Raw genomic sequence first — 18,008 nt, forward strand, 5'->3', positions numbered from 1 at the left:
CAAAATTGACAGTCCTCTGGCAAAGCTTACCATGGATAGAAAGGAGTAAACATCAATAGCCAGGATGAGGGATGAAACAGGGGCAGTAACAACAGAGCCCAATGAGATTAAAAGGACAGTCACAAAGTACTATTAAGGTCTGTATTCTAATGAATTCAGAAACATGGAAGACATGGATAGATTTTTGGAAAAACAGTCTCTCCCTAGATTATCTCAGACAGAGATCAAGAACCTCAACAAACCCATAACGAAAGAATAAATAGAGAGGGCCATCAAGAGCCTACCAACAAAAAAAGCCCAGAGCCAGATGGCTTCACAGCAGAATTCTACCAAGCATTCAGGGAAGAGTTGACACCAATCCTCCACAAAGTATTCCATAACATAGATGAGGAGGGTAAGTTCCCAAACTCATTTTACGAAGCCAGCACTACTTTGATTCCCAAACCGGGCAAAGACCCCACAGGTATAGAGAATTACAGACCAATATCTCTAATGAACATAGATGCAAAAATCCTTAGCAAAATATTTGCCAATAGAATATAAAAGTATATGAAACATATCATCCACCACGACCAGGTAGGATTCATCCCAAGGATGCAGGGATGGTTTAACATCCAAAAATTGATCAATATTATACACCACATCAAGAAGAAAAAGGATAAAAACCATATGATAATATCCATAGATGCAGTAAAAGCATTTGACAACATCCAATACCCATTCCTAATCAAGACACCCATGAAGATAGGATTGGAAGGTAAGTTCCTCAAGTTGATACAAGCTATCTATGAAAGACCAATGGCCAACATCATAGTCAATGGAGAAAAGACAAAAACAATCCCACTGAAAAAGGGTACAAGATAAGGATGCCCCTTGTCCCCACCTCTATTCAATATCATTTTGGAGGTGCTGGCTAACAACATAAGACAGCGAAAAAAACATCAAAGGGATCCAAGTGGGAGAGGAGGAGGTGAAACTATTGGTATTTGCAGACGACATGATCCTGTACATTGAAAACCCCAAAAGCTCCACAGCTGGAGTACTTACAGCGATAAGAGGAATATGGAAGAGTGGCAGGATACAAGATCAATAAACAGAAGTTGGTAGGTTTTCTTTATACATCGGAAAGGACCATGGAAGAGGGGATTAAGAAGGAAGTACCATTCACAGTAGCTAAGAACAAACTAAAATACATAGGAATGTATTTAACAAAAAATACTAAAGACCTATACAAGGAAAACTATAAGACTATTACAGGAAACCAAAAGTGATCTCCACAAATGGAACATCCCCTGCTCGTGGATTGGAAGGCTTAACATAGTAAAGATGACAATCCAACCTAAAGCACTTTACAAGTTCAATGCTATAACAATTCAAATACCTTCAACCTTCTTCAAAGAATCAGAAAAACTGAGCACCAATTTCATATGGAGAGGGAAGAAACCCAGGATTCGCAGAGAACTCTTCAAGAAGGACACAGTTGGAGGACTCGCCTTACCCGATTTTAATGCCTATTTCACAGCTACAGTGGTCAAAACAGCATGGTACTGGCACAACAACAGACACTCAGACCAGTGGAAAAGAATAGAAAGCCCATGAATAAAACCATCAGCATATAGACAACTGATTTTCAACAAGGGTCCCAAAACCATCAAGTGGGAAGCGGATGCCCTTTCTAACAAGTGGTGTTGGAAAAAATGGATATCCACATGTAGAAAGATCAAACAAGAAAAACTCAAGGTAGATCACAGACCTAGAAGTTAAACCCCAAACCATCAGGACCATCAAGGAGGGAATTGGGACTAACCTCAGAGTACTGGCCCAGGGAGCACATAGGCTCACTGCAATAGGGAAGGGTATACCCACAGGTGAACTGGAAATCAACAAATGGGAATTAATAAGAATAAAGCACCTGTGCATCCCGAAAGACTTCACCAAGAGGGTGACAAGACAACCCACAGACTGGGACAGGATTTTTAGTAATGACACATTGGACAAAGGGCTCATTACTAAAGTCTACAACACCATCATGACCTGCAAAAAGAGGAAAACAGTTAACCCCCTAAGGAAGTGGGCAAAGAATTGAAAAGAACTTTCACTAGGGAGGAGACCCATATGGCCAACAAACACATGAGAAAGTGTTCCAGGTCATTAGCCATAAGAGAAATGCAAATCAAAACAACCACGAGATACCACCTAACCCCCCTGAGGCGAGTCCAGATCAGCATCTCTAATCCTAGATATTGTCATCTGTTCCTTCTTTTCCTTTGTCAAGTTTGCTAGCAGTTTGTCAATTTTGTTGATTTTTTTCCCACAGATTTTGTTTTCAAGCTCATTTATTTCTACAATTTTAATTATTTTTCTTTTGTGGTTGGAGGGTTTATGCTGTTGACTTGTTCTAATTGTTGGAGGATTCATGTTAAAGTGTTGAACATGATTTTTTTTTAATGTGCATTAACTGCTATAAACTGACCTCTGATATGTCCCATAGGTCCCATAGGTTATGTCCCATAGGTTCTGGTATGCTGTGTTATCATTTTCGCTTGTTTCTAGGAACTTCTTAATTTCATCTCTTGTTTGGGAAAAAAAAATCCCAGTCTTTTTGAGTAGTGCTTTGTTGAGTCTCCAAGTGTTGTCTTTTTTTTTAATTCTTTGTAATATCGATTTACAGTTTTATGGCACTATAATCTGAGGAAATGACTTGAATGTTTTTTATGTGCTTGAGATAGTTAAGGTTTATTGTGTCAACCTGGCTGATAAACACATGTGGGGTTAATTGAAGGGCAGAAAGAAAAATGGCTCAAAGAGCCTCACCTTTCTAGTTCTCGGGTTTCTTGCTCTCTGATGGTCAGACTAGGGTGCAGTTGTCTTAGCCAGTTCCCTGCTTCAGCTGGCAAGGCTCACTTCTTGTGAGACATCCCTGAGAAGAAGCCACATAGACCTACCCTGATGCAGTCCTGGGTGCTGGAGCAGCCACATGGAGAACCCTGCCAGCGCTGAGATGCTTAGACACTCATTGATTCGGCTTTCTTCCTGCAGTCAATGTCATTGCATGTTTTGTGAGATCGAGGAGGACTTTGTAGATTGGTGTTGAACATATGGGCTAATGTTGAACTTAAGGGATATGGATTTGTTTCCCTAGTTTACCCAGACTAACACAGTGCTTGAATTTGTTAAGGCTTGTTTTATGGCCTAGCATGTGGTCTATTAGAGAAGAATATGTATTTTTTTTGCTGTTGTTGGAGAACTCTAAATATCTAAGAGGTCAAGTTGTTCGATTGTGCTGTTTAGCTCTTCAGTTTCTTTACTGAGTTTCTTTCCTGTTGATCCATCCATCTTTCATTGAGATGGAGTACTGAAGTCTTCTATGATTATTGTCAATTTGGTGATTTTTCTTTTCATCACTTTGAGAATCTGACTGATGTATTTGAAACGTGTTACATTAGGCACATATATGTTTATTATGGTTACTTATTTTTGTTGTATTGATCTTTTGAGCAGTATGTATTGCCCATTCTTGTTTCTCATTATATCGCATACTTAGAAGTCTATTTTGTCAGAGATTAACATTGCCACTCCTGCTTTTTTCTTTTTTTTAATTGCCATTAGCTTGGAATTTTTTCACTATCATTTGACTCGCAGGCGATTTTTGCCTGCGGTTTGAGATATGTCTCTGGAAGGCAGCAGATTGATGGATCTTAGTTCCTAATCCAATCTACTACTCTATGTCTTTTGATTCTGCATTTTGTCTGCTGACATTCCGTGTTATTTACTGTAAATGTAGGTTAGTTGCTGTCATATCATGCTATTTGTGGTCAGTATTTTTCTTCCGCTGGGGGGCCATGGGGGAATTTATTCATGTCTTCATTTCTCCTCTAGATCTGTGTTGTCTGGGTACTGTGTTCGGTGCGTTGACCCTGTGGTGGTCCCATGGTTGAATGCTGTAGTTGTTGATTTTCTGACCATAAAGATCTGGATAATATTTTTGTGTGATGTTGGTTTTGTTTTTACAAATTCTCTAAAAATGTCCTTGTTTGAGAAAACTTTTTTCTCCTTCATATTTGACTTATAGCTTTGCTGGATATAGGATTCTTGGTTGGCAATTTTTATCTTTCAAATTTCAGTATATGTTGCTCCATGTTCTTTCATGCATGGTCTCTGCAGAGGTCTGAGCTTATTAACTGTTTACTGTTGTGACTGTTTTTTTTCTCTCTAGCTGCTCCCAGGATTCTCCTTTTATTTGAAGTTGGACAATTTGATTATTATACGCCTATATATAGTGTTGTGGTTGTTGTTGTTTTTTGGGGGGGGTGGTTAATCTATTTTTCTATTCTCTCTGCTTCTTGGTTGGTTTTCATCTCCTCCTTTGTGACACAGGAAATCTATGAATTCCTTACTATATTATCTGTATACTTATTTCTTCATGGTCTGGTCTCCCCATGAGATGTGTATTGTTTATCTTCATGGTGTCCCACATCATCCTCAGGCGTTCATCAGATTATTTTGCTCTTTTTGTTTGTTTTTCTAGATTACTGAAGTCTGCATGGTTGTTGTGTTAGTCCAGGTTGACTAGAGAAACAAATTCATAGACACTCATATGGGTACAGCAAAGAGCTTTATATACAAGACCAAATGAATATTGAGAAAATATCCCAGCTGAGTCCAGATCAAGCCCTTAAGTCCGATATTAGCTTATATGTCCAATACCAATCTATTAAGTCCTCTTCAGACTCAGGAAACACATGCAATGACACTGAAAGCAAGATCACAGGCCAGTGGATGGAAAGTCTTGTGGATCCAGTGACATTGTAAGCATCTCAGTGCTGACAAGGGTCTCCATGTGGCTCCTCCAGTTCTCTGGGCTCTGGCTATATCAGGGTAGCTTCATGTGGCTTCTCGTCAGATATGTCTTGCAGAAAGCTATTTATCTCAAAGAAGGAATCAACCTTGACTGATATGCTAGACTCCACCTCTTCACTGTTAATCCCCTCAAATTGACAACAGATTATGTAACTACCACCATTGTCTTCGAGTTCGCTGATTCAAATTCCTTTTCTTCCATTCTATTGCTCAGTTTTTGTACCAAGTTTTTTTTTAATTTTTTATTTCTACTAACTCATTGCTTTGTTTCTGAGTTTATTTGGGGAGTGAGATTTTTTGTTTTGTTTTGAAATCATTTTATTGGGGACTCGTCCAACTCTTATCACAATCCATACATACATTGTGGCAAGCACATTTGTACATTTATTGCCCTCATCATTCTCAAAACATTTGCTTTCTACTTGAGCCCTTGGTATCAGCTCCTAATTTTCCCTTCACTCTTCCCCCTCCCTCATGAACCCTTGGTAATTTATAAATTATTATTATTTTGTCATTTCTTACACAGTCTGACATCTCCCTTCACCTACTTTTCTGTTGTCCATTCCCCAGGGAGGGGGTTATATATAGATTCTTGTAATCAGTTCCCCCTTTCTACCCTACCTTCTCTCCATCCTCCCGATATCACCACTCTCACCACTGATTCTGAAGGGTTCATATGTCTTGGATTCCATTTCAAATTCCTATATGGGCCAGTGTACATCCTCTGGTCTAGCTAGATTTGTAAGATAGAACTGGGAGCATGATAGTGGGGGGGAGGAAGCATTAAAGAACTAGAGGAAAGTTGTATGTTTCATCGTTGCTACACTGTACCCTGACTGGCTCATCTCCTCTCCACAACCCTTCTGTAGGGGATGTCCAGTTGCCTAGAGATGAGCTTTGGGTCCCTACTCCACACTCCCCCTCAGGAAGTGAGGTTTTTAGTATCTTAACTTTTCCACTGTTTTCCAGATTGATTCTCAGATATATTCTATGGCCCCAAACATCATTCGCCTGTATTCTCTTTCTGGCAGTTCAAAGTATTCTTTTCGGTGTATTCCATTGGGTTTGGGTAATCTTTAGTCGCTGACTTTTGTTTCTCTTGACTTTGTGTGGCATCTGCTGTTGACTGTTGTTTGTGGGCAGAGTGGTCCACCTGCAGATGGTGCACAGGGTGCTGTGTTGGGGTGGTGATGCTGTTGTTGGTTCTTTGGTTAGAGGAGGAAGATCAGATAGGAGTTGGAAATTGTGTTTTGTAGAGATGAAGGACTGATAAGAGTTGGGTGGTTAGCACAAATAGGAAATAGGGACATGAGAATAGGATTTAAGTGATGGTATTAATCAGAGGAATTCTCTGGTTAAATGTAATGATTTTTGATAAATTGGAAGAGGAAATTTTAAGAGGAGTGCTGGTACTTGTTAGATTACGTTAAAGTGTCATTGAGGAGCGAGGAGCGGGGTTGCGGTAGGTGGGGAGTATATTAAGTAATCTACTGGAGTCACTTATTGACCAGTATATAATTAAGGTAAGTGTAGGGAATCTAGGTTACTGTGTTTATAGCAAAGGGCCATTGCTTTGGCAGCACGCCACTTCCCTGTTCTCAAGGAGGACTGTCCTAGGTATACTGTGGAGCACTATTGGGATTTTGCATCGTGCTGTACTATCTGCTCTGCATGCCAGTGTCCCAGAGTGGAACTAGGCTATAGGGGTAGAGGACCAGGGTGAAGGGGACTTCTAATCCAGTCAAGGTTGTACGGAGGAAGTAAGTCCAAGCATTGGCAAGTGGTGGACCTGGGGTAGGAGGAGTCACTGAGCCATACTGGAATACCAAGTTTGGGGTTCTCTAGTAGAGAAAGAATTTCGTGTGCTTTGGTTTTTTTCTTCTTTTAACAAAAGGAAAAGATCAAAAATACTCTGGAAAACCCAGAGAGTTCAAGTTTTGCTTCTGGATTGCCAGGGTGGGTCCCTGGTCCGGTTAGCTGGGAGTCTCTCTGGTGGCCATGAGCGCCAAACTCCTGCAAGGAGGAGTGGTGGGTCGCATAATAGCTTGAAACTGTGGAGGTTCTGCTCAGCCTGCCGAGCTCCAGCCTCTGTGTAGGGCTCTGAGGTCAGAGATGGATGGGAGCTGAGGGCTTTAGGTGACATGGGGGATCTAATGGTGAAGGAAGTCTGAAGAGGAAGATTCCCTCACACTGGTGGGTGGCTGGTCTTACTAGAGGGGACTGCAATTGCTTGCCACTGTGCCAAGCTCCGCCGCATTCTCCTCTGGTGAAAGAGCATGGAGGGAAATTCAAAATATTCTTGGAGTGCCAAGACTTCAAGTCACGTGTCTGATTTCCCAGAATTCGCTTCCATACCTGGTGGTCTCTGTCTTGGGCAGGGAGAGTCTAGGCAGAGGAGTCTATCTGGGTGCCATCTTCCTGGGGTCTCTTCTGTCTATCTCACTGGCAGTCTCATAGCATGTACTGTAACATACAGCCCAGAGAGTTGTATGTCTAACGCTCCTCATATATGCACAAGTACACAATTCCTGTGTAGCAAGTATTGATGGGCAAAACCGTACATTTAACCAAGTGTGTCTTCAGAGTTCCAGACGTGTTTCTACAGGCTTGCCACCATGATGCCAATCCTTCTCTTTCCACTCACGTTCTAGTTCGCTAGCATCTTTATCAGTTGTGCAAACAGAACAAGGGAATACGGCTCAGTTTAATATCAGGAATGCTGTTAAGTCAGGGCTGTATCCTCTCGCCATATCTGTTTGATCTGTATGCTGAGAAATCATCAGAAGCTGGTTTATAGGAAGAAGATTGCAACATCAGATTTGGAGGAAGGCTTATTAACATCCTGCCGTAAGCAGATGACACAACCTTTCTTGCTGAAAGGGAGGAGACCTTGAAGCATATGTTGATGAAGATAAGGATTCTAGCCTTCAGTATGGATTAGAACACAGTATAAAGAAGACCCAAATCCTCACAAGTGGACCACTAGGTAGCATCATGATCAATGGAGAAAAGGTTGAAGTTGTCAAGGATTTTGTCTTACTGGGATCCATGCTCATGGAAGCAGTAGACATATTGCAGGAGGTAAATCTTCTGCACATGACCTCCTTAGAGTATTGACGAGCAAGGATGTTTCCTTGTGAACTAAGGTACACCTCACCCAAGCCATGGTATTCTCTACCGTGACTCATACACTGGTTTCTCATGCTATTCATCATATGCATGTGAAAGTTGGACATTTAAGGAAAAACACAGAAGAATAGATGCATTTGAATCACGGTGCTGGAGAAGAACATTGAAAATACCATGGCTTTCTAGACAGACAGATCTCTATTGGAAGTGAGGCTAGAGTGCTCCTTAGAGGCAAGAATGGCAAGCCTTTGTCTTACGTACTTTGGACATATTGTCTGGAGAGACCTGTTCCTGCGGAAGGACGTCATGTTTGTAAAGCAGAGGGGTGGTGAAGAAGAGGAAGGCCTTCTATGAGACGGACTGACACAGTGGCTGCATCAATGGGCTCGGCCACAGAACAATTGTGAGGACGGCACAGGACTATGCAGTTTCCTTCTGTTGGGAATAGGGTTGCTATGGATCACGGCTTACTTGATGGCACCTAGCAGCAACAACAACAACATCTTGATCCAGAAAGAATATGAGAAAGATGTTTACTTGTGTTTTATTGACTATTCAGAAGGCATTCAACTATGATTTCTAAAAAACTATGGATAACCTTAAGAAGAATGGGAATTCCAGGATATTCACTGTGCTCGTGTGGACATTGTACATGGATCTAGAAGCAGTTGTGAAAACATAACAAGAGAATATTGCATGATTTAAAATCAGAAAAGGTATGTATCAGGGTTGTATCCTCTCACCGCACATTTCAAGTTATACGCTGAGTACATAATCTGAGAAACTGGATTATGTGAAGAACACAGTATTAGGATTGGAGGAAGGTTTATTAACAACCTGAAAAATGCAGATGACATAACCTTGCTTGCTGAAAGGGAGGAGGACTTGAAGCACTTGCTGACGAAGAGCCAGCACTAACTAGAGCTTTCCATATGGTACAACTCAGTGTAAAGAAGACAAAATGCTCACAACTAGACTAGTAAATAATATCATCATAAGTAGATAAATGATTCAAATTGTCAAAGGTTTCATCTTTCTTGGATCCACATCAATGCTCATGGAAGCAGGAGTCAAAAGACAAAGGACAAGTTGCAGGGGTAAATCTGCTGCACAAGATCTCTTTAATGTACTGCAAAGGAGGGAGGTTACTTCGAGGACTAAGATGTGCCTGACCCAAGCTATGCTGTTTTCAATGGCCTCAGATGCATATGAAATTGGACATTGAATAAGGAAGACTGAAGAAGAATCCGTGCATTTTGCCTTTTTACTTATGTTGCTGACAAAGAATTCTGTAAGTATCATGTACTGCCCAAAAAACAAACAAATCTGTCTTGTAAGAAGTATAATTAGAACACTCTTTAGAGGTTAGGATGTTTATCCAGCAGTTCAAATTCACCAACTGGTCCCTAAGAGAAAGACGAGACTGTCTGCTGCTATAACGATGTAGGATCATGGAAACCCTGAATGAGGTCTCTATGAGTGGCATCAACTCAAGATCAAAAGGTATCACACTTATACCTTCATAGTCAGAAAGGCGAAAACCTTATCTTAGAAAGAACTGCAGGCAGAGAGCTAAAGTGATTCACCCAAAGCTACATCGTTTAAGAAAGGAAGAGCTAAGGCCAGGCTCTCATGCTTTATAAAATGCGTACTCTGTATCAAGCCGGCTCTTAAACACTGCGAAAGAGCTGATACTTACGTGTGCCTCCCTTACACTCAAGAACCCGTGGCGTGGTTTGTTATATACCGGGCTGCTAGCCACGAGTTTAGCAGTTCAAAGCCACTCGTAAGTTTGCAGAAGGAAGAGGAAACTTTCTGCTTTCTGCTCCTGTAAAGTCCCAGAGACCCAGGAGCAGTTCCGCTCTGCCCTGGTGGTGACTATGAATTGGCACTGACTCAATGGCGGTGGGGTGGGCTGGTTTTGGGTCACAACCCTCAATCTCCCCTGTGCCTTTTCCATTTTGGTGTAACACTTCCTCAGCTTTTAGCATTCTCTGAATTGAAAGCACAGCTATAATGTGTTTGGTTTGATACTATTCTGATTTGAGAAATACTAAGGTCCTTTGTATTGGTTTGAAGGACCGTGGTGATGCAGCAGGTTAAGCATTGGGCTGCTGCACAAAAGGTTGGTAGGTTGGTGACTAAAGCCCACCAGCCAATCTGTGAGAGCAAGACGAGGCAATCTAGCTTCATAAAGATTTCCAGCTTTGGGAAATCATACTGGAGCAATTCTACTCTGTCCCATAGGGCTTGAAGTGCTTTTTATTTTCAAGGACAAGTGGTAAATTCAAAACACTGAAAAGAATGATGTCAATACATGAATCCGACGGTGCAACTATATCTTGCATGCTTATTTTTCATAAAGCTAAATATGAACAAAAGCCAGAGCATTTGTTTCATTTCCTTACAATCAAAACCAGAAAGTACATATTAATTCCATTTCAATACTCACCACAAAAGTGATTTGATTGTGTCGCAGGTTAAGCTCAGTTAATGACTCCAGTCCATTCAGATTATCAACATGCCCTAAAAGGTTCCTGGCAAGGTTCAGAACTCTCAAATCACACAAATGACTGACATTCTCGATGTGGGTGATCTGTCAGAAAATGAGGAAGGAGCGCTTAGCGGGCATAAATCTCAGCTATGCATGTTATAAAAAACCCTGAAAACAATATGTTTACAGTTCATTGGCCATTTTAAAAACCTATTCCCCACATTTTAGGGTGTAGACCATATGATATTATCTAACTTATGAAAATTAACTGCAGGAGCTTTTTGGTAATTTTTTAATGTGACCATGGTAAATGAGGTAAATTCTGTAAAATATTCCGGGATTCTCTCATTTGGGCTCATCTAAGTACCCAGCGCCATGCTACGCCCACCAGAGCTACAAAAATATACCCAGTACCTGCCAAGTAGAAATGATGAGTCAAAAACCTAACCTGTTCTTCTAAGCAGTTTTTCAAATAGTCCAGGAAATTTAACATTATAAAAGTTTTGAGGATCATATTTATGTTGAGTTATTTAAGAGTTATTCTACCAATTCACTGAAACTTCTAAGGTATTACAGTTTCATATAGAAATTTTAGTAATTCCTCTGCAGTAAATGATAACTAAATTTTATAATTCTCATAGTTATAGCAATTTTGTCTCATATGTTTTTCTTATTTAAAAAGGCATGTAGTGTGGATTGTGTTGGGGCTGCTAACCATAAGATCAGCAGTTCAAACCTACTAGTTGCCCTGCGGAAGAAAGATGAGGCTGCATGATCTTGGAAAGATGTATGGCCTCATCAGCCCTAGGATCATTCTGCTCTGTTCTGTAGGGTCCCATCAGTTCTATTCTGCCTTGTAGCGTTAACTTTGAATTGACTTAATGGCAGTGGGTTGGTAGTGAGTAAGGGGTTGTTTTCTTTCTTTGCTTTTTTGTTTTAATGAAAATAATAAAGGGGCTACAATACCTGATTCCCATGGAGATCCAAGACATCTAAGCTTTTTAGATTCTCCAGATTTGATATTTTTCTAATTCTGAAAATTGGAATGAGCAGAATAAGCAGATTAGAAACATGACTTTACCTGTAAATCAAAAGAGGCTAAGGTGTACCTCACTTTACATGATGCTCATCAACCTTTTAAACGAATACACCTCCCATGTCTTCACTGAAGTGTTCAAGATGTAGTCCCCTTGTGTGGAAAATATCCCAATGAGCTTAAAGCTGAAGTGCCCTAGAGAAGAAGCAGAGACCTGCTTTTCCAGTCATGGATTTGGAAGTCAATGGACTTCCGTTCATATCTCTTGGTTTTGAGATTTCCCAATAATTGTCAACTTAAGACTACCATATACTTGCTTTTTTTCATACTTTCTTTGCTTTCTGTGACTGTCTTAGTAATGCAGAAATAGTTTTGCCTTCATAAATGAGTGTGATTGAAATTTTGCTTTGTGTCTAACCCTTGTTGCTTTCTTAAACAGTGTTCAGTTACTTAGATTTTTAATCTATACAAGTGAACGTCACATGTATTTTAGTCCAAAAGACTTTATTTGTATATGTATGTATTTTTTTCTTTCAATGTTACTTTAAAATCTATAACATTGGCTAGATTAACCATACTACTATTAGAATTACCAATTGCCTCATAGAGGTCATTTAGATTACCTCAGAACAAACTAATTATGCTGCCTCTAAAGTAGACCAGGAAGACAGACGGGCACACACACACGCACACACACACTTTAGATATACAAATGAACTTTGAGGTCACACTTAATCATAAACCTTAATCTAAGAACCATCACTTCTTATGATGTGGCCGTGCTCAATACTTAGGCTCATGAAATGATCACTGAAGATATGAGTGCTATAGAAAAGTGAGAGAAAGAAATCAGTGGCACCTGGGTATCAGAAAAAAAAGCATTCGAGGTCTTAAAGATTTGTTTAGAACAAGCAGAGATCTAAGTGAGGTGTCAACTAAGTCCACATGCAAGGAGCACACCAGCCTTTGTGATCCAAGGATTGTAAATAATAAAATCCAAGATCAGAGGAGGGAATTTTATGAGAGCTTAAATTCTGAGCACCCAGTTTACAGAAGGCTATGGATGAAAGAACCCCAAATCCATTGCAGACTTCCCATGTGGATTAAACCTCCACTGAACTCCCTCAGACCATGGATTAGGAATGTGAATAATCTTCCTTTCAAACAGTGTATTGAAAAGTACATTACTGCAGATATAACTACATTAAAATTAACCATATAATGATTTGTTTTTCCCTTGTGACACATTTTTAATTTGCTCTCATTTCTATTATCTTCTGACTTCTAATGGATTGAGGATTTTCTGTGGTTTATTTTGTTGTTGTTGGGGTTTTTGTGTGATTTTCTGTCTATGAAATCTAGACTAGGTCATCCATAGAGGCAGTAACTGGATTTGTAGTTCCTTAAAGTTAGTGAAGGTGAGGGTTAATGGGGAGCTAATAGCAATGGGTAAGAGTGTAGAAATTGATATAAAATTGGTTGCTGTGATGACTGCACAACTCTTTCAAAAATAGTTAAACCATTATATTGTACGCTATGTGAATTATACACCAATAAAATACTTTTGATAAAGAGCAAACACACATTGGCGAAACACCAAGGGCATGCAACAGAGCAGCAAAGGGAGCAAAGGCTTGAATATAAACAAACGCCCATCTAGCTGAGAAGCAACAAAGTCCACATGGCAGAAGCACACCAGCCTGTGTGATCATGAGGTGTCGATGGGATCAGGTATCAGGCATCAAAGACCCAGAACAAAAAATCATATCGATGTGAATGAGGGGGAGGGAGTAGAGACCCAATGCCCATCTGTAGACAATTGGACATCCCCTTGCAGAAGGGTCACAAGGAAGAGATGAGCCAGTCAGGGTGAAGTACACCACTGATGAAGCATACAACTTGCCTCTAGTTCTTTAATACTTCCTCTCAACCCCACTATCATACCCCAGTATGGCTAGACCAGTGCATGTACACCGGTACAGATAAGAGCTCACCAACACAGGGAATCAAGGACAGATAAACCCCTCAGGACCAATAATGAGAGTTGCAATACCAGGAGGGTAAGGGGAAGAAGGTAGGGGGAGAAGGGGGGAACCGACCACAATGATCTCCATATAATCCCCTCCCAGGGGAATGAACAACAGAAAAGTGGGTGAAGGAAGGCAGGAGTCAGTGTAAGACATAAAAAAAAAAAAAAGGAACAATTCTATCAATATTATTAGAAGCTAGTTCTTTGAAATAACAACCAACCACTAGCCAAAATAACAAAGGTAAAGAATGAGAACATGAAAATAATTGAAATGAGATAGGTGATAATACAGCAGAACCAACAGATGGTTTAACATGAGCAAATCAATGTAATTCATGACCTAAACAAAACAAAGGAAAATAATCATATGATCACCTCTACCCATGCAGAAAAGGTATTTTATAAAACACCCTTTCCAAATAAAAACGCTCAGTAAAATAGGACTAGAAGGTAAGTTCCTAACAACAGGTGCTATCAGGTGGTGCTATCAGGAAAACACTGGACTGCTAACCTCAAGTTAGCAGTTCAAACCCACAAGTTCCTCAGCCAGGGAAAGATGAGGCTTTCTGGTCTTATAAAAAATCGCCACCTCAAAAACCCTAGAGAGCAGATGGATTCTGGCCTATGGAGCTGCTGTAAATTAGGATCCGCCAACGGCAGTGGGCTTGGTGTTTAATTTATACAAAACAATCAGCCAACATTATCCTCAGTGGAGAGAATGAAAGCTATCCCCTTAAGACTGGGATCCAGGAAAGGATGCTCTCTATCACCACTGTTACCCACTATTGTACTTGAAGTGTTAGCTACATCAGTAAAACAAGAAAGGAAAATTAAAGGCATATAAAGTAGTATGGTAGGAGTAAAACGACCCCTATTTGCAAATGGTGTGATACTATACAGAGATAATCACAAAGTTTGCACAAGAAAGTTACTGGAACAAAAATAGAATTCAAATAAGTGCAGGGTCCAAGATCAACACACAAACATGGGATTGCTTTACATTGTTGGGCTGCTAACCACAAGGTCAACCGTTCAAAACCACCAGGAGCTCCGTGGGGAAAATAGGAGACTTTCTACTTCTCTAAGACACTAGTCACGGAAACAACAAGGACAGATCTACTCTGTCCTACAGGGTCACTATGAGTTGAAACTGACTCATTGACTATGAGTTTGCTTGTTTAGCTTAACAAAGAGAACTGAGCGGGGACTCCAGAAAGGAATAGCATTTACAATGGTCTCCAAAAGAGAAAACTAAAAAACTCACTGCCAGTGAATCAGTTCTGATGCCCAGTGAGCCTATTAGTAAGACAGAGTAGAACTGGCCCTGTGGGTTTCCAGGATTGAAAATCTTTATGCCTCCTCATTTTCCAATGGAATGTCAGGTGGTTTTAAATTGTTGACCATGTGTCAGCCAACCGAATCTAACTGCAATATAACAGACTTACTACGAAGAAAATTACAAAACACCATTACACTTTAAAGAGATTTGTGTAGCACATTTGTCTGGTGCAATAGGTTGTATTACTGACACCATGAGTACTGATTGTGGGCCCAAGTAAAATGAAATCTGACTTCAATCTTTTCTCGTGATGTGATCTTTTGGTCCAGTCTTTATATTCAGTTGTAATACATACTGAAGGTTGTAGTCGTTGATCTTCATCAGTAGGTGCTTCAAGTGCTCTTCCCTTCAGGCAGCAAGGCAATGTGTCATCTGCACTTGGCAAGTTGTTACGGACCTCCTCTAACCCTGATGCTGCAGTCTTCTTCGTATCATCCAGCTTCTTAGAATATTTGCTCAGCAGACAGATTGGATACATACAGGGGAAAAAAATAAAACCTCGATGCAAACTTTTCCTGGTTTTCACTCATGCGCTATCCCCTCACTCTGCTCGAATGGCTGGCTCCCTCTTGGTGTATGCACAGTTCCACATGAGCACACTGCGGTGTTGGGGAATCCCCGTTCTTCCTAATGGTATCTATAGGTGGTTGTGATCCACACAGTAAACTGACTTTGCCTAAGTCACCATCTTTGTGGCATTCTCTGCTTTCAGCCAAGCTCCATCTGGCATCGGCAACGACATCCTTCCCTGGTTCCCATTCTCTTCTGAACCCAGCTTGAATTTCCGGCAGCCTCGTGTCAATATACAGCTGATTTTTAACATTATCTTCAGCAAATTTACTTGAATTTTGAGATTATCTCCAGCAAATGAGTAGTTTGATAATTTCTACATTCTGTTGGTCCTGGTTAAAATGGGTTATAAACATAGACCCAAATTCAAATAAAACAAAATCAAAAGGACCAGACTTATTGGTCTGGAAGGTACTGCAGGAACCCCTGAGACTATCATCTGAGCGCACCTTTGAACTTTAAAGTGAAGTCACTCCAAAAGACCACTTTTCAGCTAATTAACAGGCTGGCCTGTAAAGGGAGCAGTAAGAGCCGGACCAGAGGATGTACACTGGTACAGATAGGAACCGGAAATACAGGGAATCCAGACAGACGATCCCTTCAGGACCAGTGATGAGAGTGGCGATACCTGGAGGGTGAAGGGAGGGTGGGGTAGAAAGGAGGAACCGATTACAAGAATCTACATATAGCCCCCTCCCTGGGGGATGGACAGCAGAAAAGTGGGTGAAGGGAGACAACGGACAGTGTAAGATATGACAAAATAATAATTTATGAATTATGAAGGGTTCATGAGGGAGGGGGAAGGCGGGTGGGAGGGGAAAAGTGAGGAGCTGATACCAAGGGCTCAAACAGAAAGCAAATGTTTTGAGAATGATGATGGCAACGAATGTACAAATGTGCTTAACACAATGGATGGATGGATGGTGATAAGAATTATACAAGCCCCCGATAAAATGATAAAAAGAAAAAGAATGTGCTCCTAAAACAACTAACTGTGAGAATAAAGGCAACCTCTGCTCAAAACTAAAGAGGAGGAGGAAGGGACCGGGAAACTGGGCAAACGTAAATGGGGGCGGGAGGGGGAAGTGTTAGTCCACTGCAACCAATATCACAGGACAATTTGTGTATGAATGAATGATAGGGAAACTAAGTTGCTAGGTAAACATCCACCTACAGCACAAATGAAGTTCCAGAAAAGTGAAAAAGCGCAATTCGACTTCCAAGATTTATGCTAACCCACCTGAGCATATGACCTACATGCTTTACCTTGCTCCAACGGCTCTCAACTACCTTGTTATTGCTGTGGCTGCAGCTGCTGCTGTTGGCGTCACCGTCGCAGCAAGCCTGTGTCCAGAGAACTCAACACTGCCCTGTCCTGCGCCTTCCTTGTGGTTGTTCTTGTTTGACCCCATCCGTGCAGTCACTGCGTCAACCCATCTTGTCAAAGGTCTTCCTCTTTGTCTCTGCCCCCGGGCTTACCACGACTGATGTCCTTCTGTAGGCACTGGTCCCTCCTGACATGTCCATAATACGAGAGCCTATTGGTTCTTTTGTCAATACTCGTTGAAAGCGCTACGATTCCAAGGCCTGGATTCTTGTGCCGTCTGCCTTTTATTTCATCCGCATCAAAGGCAACTGAAATACCTTGGCTTGGTTCAGGCACACATTCGTCCTCAAAGGAATGTCCTTGCTTTTCGATACTTTTTGGTGAGAGCTTATGCCGCAGATTTACCATTTGATATTCAGCTGTTTGATCTCTGTCTGCTGCTTCCGTGAACACTGATTGTGGATCCAAGCAACGCAAAATCCCTGACAACGGCAAGCTTTTCTTCATCTGTCATGCCGTCCCCGATCGGTCCAGGTGTGACTCGGTCTTCTTTACAGTGAGTGTAATCCACACTGAAGGCTGCAATCCTTGATCTTTGACTGCAAATGCTTCAAGTCCTCCTCACTTGCAGCAAGCAAGCTTGTATCGTCCGCAGAGCGAAGGCTGTTCATACGCCTCAACTAACTGGCGGATGACTTTTTCTCCAGTATAATCTCCAAGTTTATTCTGCCTCCGGGTTTTACTGCTCTTTTTTTTGGCCTTCTTTTTCTTCCCACTGAATCTTCAGAAGGGTCAAGCTTCCCTATTATTCTGGTCTCCCCTTAATTATCTTCCCAAAATAGGTCTTTCTAGAAGACCCTAAGATAACTTTCCTTTCCTGCTCCCTATCCTATCTTTCTTTATTCTGTTTACACTGGAGCCTGATCGCTAGATGCCCTGGTGTCCGTTCCAACGCAAAGCAGTTCCCTGCATTTAAAGCTTCACACTGCCTGGTTCAAGCTCATTACTGCAGCTGCTACACCAATCCATCCTGTTGAGAGTCTTGCACTTTTTCACTGACTCTCAACTTTACCAATGAGAGCTTTGGTAGTGCAGTAGTTACGCTACCAACTTCATGGTCAGCAGTTCAAAACCCCCGGCTACTCCTCAGGAGGAAACCAGGCTTTCTAGTCCCATGCAGAGTTACAGACTCAGAATCCATGTTCCATAGGGTCACGATGAGTC

The 18,008-nt window shown here is 41.2% G+C and overlaps 1 protein-coding gene across 2 annotated transcripts in view; it reads right to left on the reverse strand.

Moving 5' to 3' along the window:
- The window catches only part of LRRC49 (leucine rich repeat containing 49), a 187,750-nt gene that overhangs the window by 147,866 nt on the left and 21,876 nt on the right, over positions 1-18,008 (reverse strand). For both annotated transcript variants that reach the window (XM_075535511.1, XM_075535512.1), the window contains 2 exons: positions 11,450-11,516; positions 10,442-10,585 (listed from right to left, as the gene is read on the reverse strand). In XM_075535511.1, coding sequence (XP_075391626.1) covers positions 10,442-10,585; positions 11,450-11,516 — 211 coding nt within the window. The remainder of the gene's footprint in view (positions 1-10,441; positions 10,586-11,449; positions 11,517-18,008) is intronic.

The sequence above is a fragment of the Tenrec ecaudatus genome, chromosome 17 (assembly GCF_050624435.1).
Source record: "Tenrec ecaudatus isolate mTenEca1 chromosome 17, mTenEca1.hap1, whole genome shotgun sequence".
Lineage (NCBI taxonomy): Eukaryota > Metazoa > Chordata > Mammalia > Afrosoricida > Tenrecidae > Tenrec > Tenrec ecaudatus.